This window comes from Garra rufa, chromosome 9 (assembly GCF_049309525.1).
Source record: "Garra rufa chromosome 9, GarRuf1.0, whole genome shotgun sequence".
NCBI lineage: Eukaryota > Metazoa > Chordata > Actinopteri > Cypriniformes > Cyprinidae > Garra > Garra rufa.
In genome coordinates this window covers 35416749-35420333 of record NC_133369.1, presented here as the reverse complement: position 1 = coordinate 35420333, position 3585 = coordinate 35416749, and the positions used below count along the sequence as shown (strand labels likewise).

Genomic DNA, 3585 nt, shown 5'->3' with positions numbered 1-3585 from the left:
TGTGCTAACTCAAGTGTTTGCGCAATAAACCACAGAGCGTCGTCTCCCTGTCTAACCGTCTGCACGTGTTTCTCTCTCTGTCTCTCACCCTGTCCTCCGGTACAGCAAAAACGGTATTATTGCCTGGACTCTAATCTGTCCCTCAGGCAATGGGAAGAGAATTGAATTTGAAGGCTGCTTGTGGCGCTAGTGCTGTAATGCTAGCCATTCCACTTCGGGGGGCAAATAAGAGAAAGCTTTCATAATAAGATCGTTAACTGTAATCTGTTAGCTTGCTCCCTCAACGCCACACAAATGGCTTCACTGAGCTTTGGTGGATTCGGCTAAGATAAATCAAAGCCTGCTGATTTAGTTTTTCTTAACATACCAATTTTGTTGGTGGTCCAAAATGCACATCATACTAGTCAAACTTTGATATTTCTGTGCAATTCAAGTACACAATGAGATATGACAGCCATGAGACTTCGGATGAGTGAGTTAAGGCAATGATTTATTCGTAGACACCTGTGATATGTCTAAAGTAAGGACAAAATCATATATACATGAGTTATGAGAATAAAAGCAGTTGAGACTACATTCTCACTCGTTTTTTTTTCTGCAAAATAAATATATATAGATGGACACATATATTTATATATTGCATCGTACGTATCTCCATTGTACAAACAAATTTACATCAGACCGAGCTCTCAGACTTTGATTTGACTGACATTAAACTGGGTGACTCTGTACAGATGATTGGCTAATCAGGTTCATTCGTGTGATTTGTTGAAGAGGTCTTATGAGGAGTATTCATACTCCTCTGCACTCCTTCGGCCAAAATCCATCCATCCCAAGTAATCTCTGTCCTTTATTCTGTGAGTGTTGCCCATGGGCCTGCTATTCGGAGAGGGACTTCTGCGATATGTTCCTGCATGGGTGAACAAAGACGAATATATTTATTTAAGCACCTGGAAATTCCTTATATGTTTTATATGATTCTAACTGACCAAAGTTAATGTGTATGAGTGCTACTGAAATGACATGATAAGATAATATGCATGAAGGACAAATTCTAAAAGTTCAGTAAATTTAAAATTTGAAAGGACAATTTCACCTTTGGTGGAGATGATTCTGGCAAGTAGTTCAGTCAAGCTGCTACGGGGTTCTTCATCATCCTCTAGTTTGGACAGCAGGCTGAGTTGTCCACTGGAGGGCGCTGCACGGGTGTGGCGTGTGTGTTCCGCTACGGTCCCAAGATCAGACTGACCCCCATTTTCTGAGTGTGTAGGGAGAGAAAGGCAACTGCTGGTGGAGAGGGCAGCCAGCAGCACACATACACAGATTCCAGCGTTCATGGCTGAAATGTACACAAACACACACGTTAAAGCTGTAGGATTGCTTCATTAAAATCCTATTCATATGAGCAGTTTCAAAATGCACTTTAATGAGTAAAATAAGGTTCTAAAATTCATGTTAAGACTATTGATTTCTACCTGATTTAACATCATATTGAAATACTAAATTCCATGAAAAGATCCACCATCAAAATACTAGTCTTTCCAGCATGGTCACAGACAAAAAGTGTGTATGTGTTTGAAATAAACACTAGATATACGAACTAATTGGGCTGCAATGTGTAATGTGATATCTCAGCTCAGGGTTTTTCTGTTTAGTTTACCAGTTTCAGATAAAAGCCATTTGCCAAAGATGTCTTTCTTATTCATTTCTAGGTTCCAAATATTGCCTTAACAGCATTTTTTTCTGTCTTTCAAACATGGAGAGATATATCTAAAAAATTTACAACACTAAATAACTCTTGGAGTTGAGCCAAGAAGCAACAGCAATAGGAACTGAAGATGGATTCAGTCCAGCTAACGCATCTCATTCACTCACTTCAGATCTTCTTTCATTTAATTAGAATCTTCAAACTAAAATGAAATATTGGGACATCTAACATATACACAAATTTGAAATATTATACAATATTTGACACAGCTATAACCTGTTTAGGAAAAAAAGTGATTTTAAACAGAAAGCCCAACAGTTGGTGCAAGCATGCAACACTCCACATTCAAATAAAGCAAAACCGGAGATCATACCTTCAGGTGAAACTCTGGCAGAGAGGAGGAGAGAGAGAGAGATGGAGAACACACGCTGACTGCAGAACAAGTGTGTGTCTGAAACTTCGCTGCACTGTGGAAGAGAGGCCCTTAAATAGCGCTCTGAGTGGGCTGGCTCTGTTTGACCCACGTAGCGACAGGCGCAATCTCACTGTCTGTGTATATGAATGAGGTTGTGTATTTGCGCAAGCTTGACGCAGAACCGAGAGCAGCAGGGTATTCTCACAGGATACTGATTGTGACATTGTCACTCAAGGGGAACCGGAGGATCTCCAGAGGTCAGACCATACTAATTACACATATGCACAAACCTCCACAACAACTGAGTTTCCTCCCCCACAAAGAAGGGTCAATCCCTTTTTAGCCATGGACCATAAGATGAGCATTTTGATGTTATGGATACTGATGTCACTGTTTGACACTTTACCAGTGGCTCTCAAATGTTGTTTTAGTACCCAGATTTTACATAAGACATACAATCGATGACCCATCACAGTACAAATCATGCAAAGTAAATGAAAAATTTGTGTAACTGATGTTTATAGTAATAGTTAAAAACAATAGATCGAAATAAATTATTGGTAACACTTTACAGTGAGGTTCATTAGTTAACCACATTAGCTAACATGAACTAAGAATGAAGAATAATTCAACGTTTAATATTCTGAATTAATGTTAATTTTAGCATTTACTAACATTTTTTAAAATCACAAGTTGTGTTTGTTAACATTAGTTAATGCACTGTGAACTAACATGAACAAACAGTGAACGACTGAAAGATTAATAAATAGTGTAATAAATGTATTGTTACCAAATGACACCTTATTGTAAAGTGTTACCAAATTGTTTGATATAGTATTGATATAATAATGATTTGTATACTCAATTATATTAAGTATATATAAAGTTTAGTGTATTAAAATATATTTTTATTAAATCACAAAAGGAAATATTTTTTTCCTAAATACAAGAATATATTGAACACCATACTTTTCTTCTTCTTCTTCTTCCCCAAAATTATGTATTTTAAAAGAATTGTACATTTGTTTGCTGTAGTAATGTAATGCTTTGTTAATGCAAAGAATACAAATTTTTTAACTTTTTGTATGCACATAATAATATACTACAATTCTTTCTAAATAATTTTTTTATACAGATTGTACCAGTGTCTGAAGGCTTTGAAATACTAAAAAAGGAGAAAAGTGCAAAGATGCAGATTCACAAACATACATGCATGTCTAAATTATTTACTGTATGTATTCCTATTTCTCTGTTCCTTCATAATATAAGCACTGTGGTTTACAGTAAGCCTTCTAATTATGCATAATATTGTTTCATTGAAATATCCATGTGAAAATTACATCATTTTATTTTAATAGCCTGATAAATAGTCAGAGCAGGACAGAATGGAAAGACAAATACCTTAATAATGAAAGAAAATGAAAGAATAATTCTTTAAAGGGATCATCGGATGCCCATTTTC

The 3585-nt window shown here is 36.1% G+C and overlaps 1 protein-coding gene across 1 annotated transcript; it reads right to left on the bottom strand.

Moving 5' to 3' along the window:
• Positions 1 to 469: 469 nt before the first annotated feature.
• Positions 470 to 2153, bottom strand: ccka (cholecystokinin a). Its single transcript, XM_073847507.1, has 3 exons — positions 2082 to 2153; positions 1097 to 1339; positions 470 to 910 (listed from the first exon to the last, which is right to left on the bottom strand). The coding sequence occupies exons 2-3, from the start codon at positions 1335 to 1337 to the stop codon at positions 780 to 782; spliced, it is 372 nt and encodes a 123-aa protein (XP_073703608.1). The 5' UTR covers positions 1338 to 1339; positions 2082 to 2153; the 3' UTR covers positions 470 to 779.
• Between the last annotated feature and the right edge of the window lie 1432 nt (positions 2154 to 3585).

Excerpts from the sequence above, each read along its gene's own strand:
- ccka (XM_073847507.1), bottom strand. The coding sequence starts at position 1,337 with ATGAACGCTGGAATCTGTGTATGTGTGCTGCTGGCTGCCCTCTCCACC. Across the intron at positions 911-1,096 it reads CAGAATCATCTCCACCAAAG|GAACATATCGCAGAAGTCCC; the intron begins GTGAAATTGTCC and ends TCACCCATGCAG.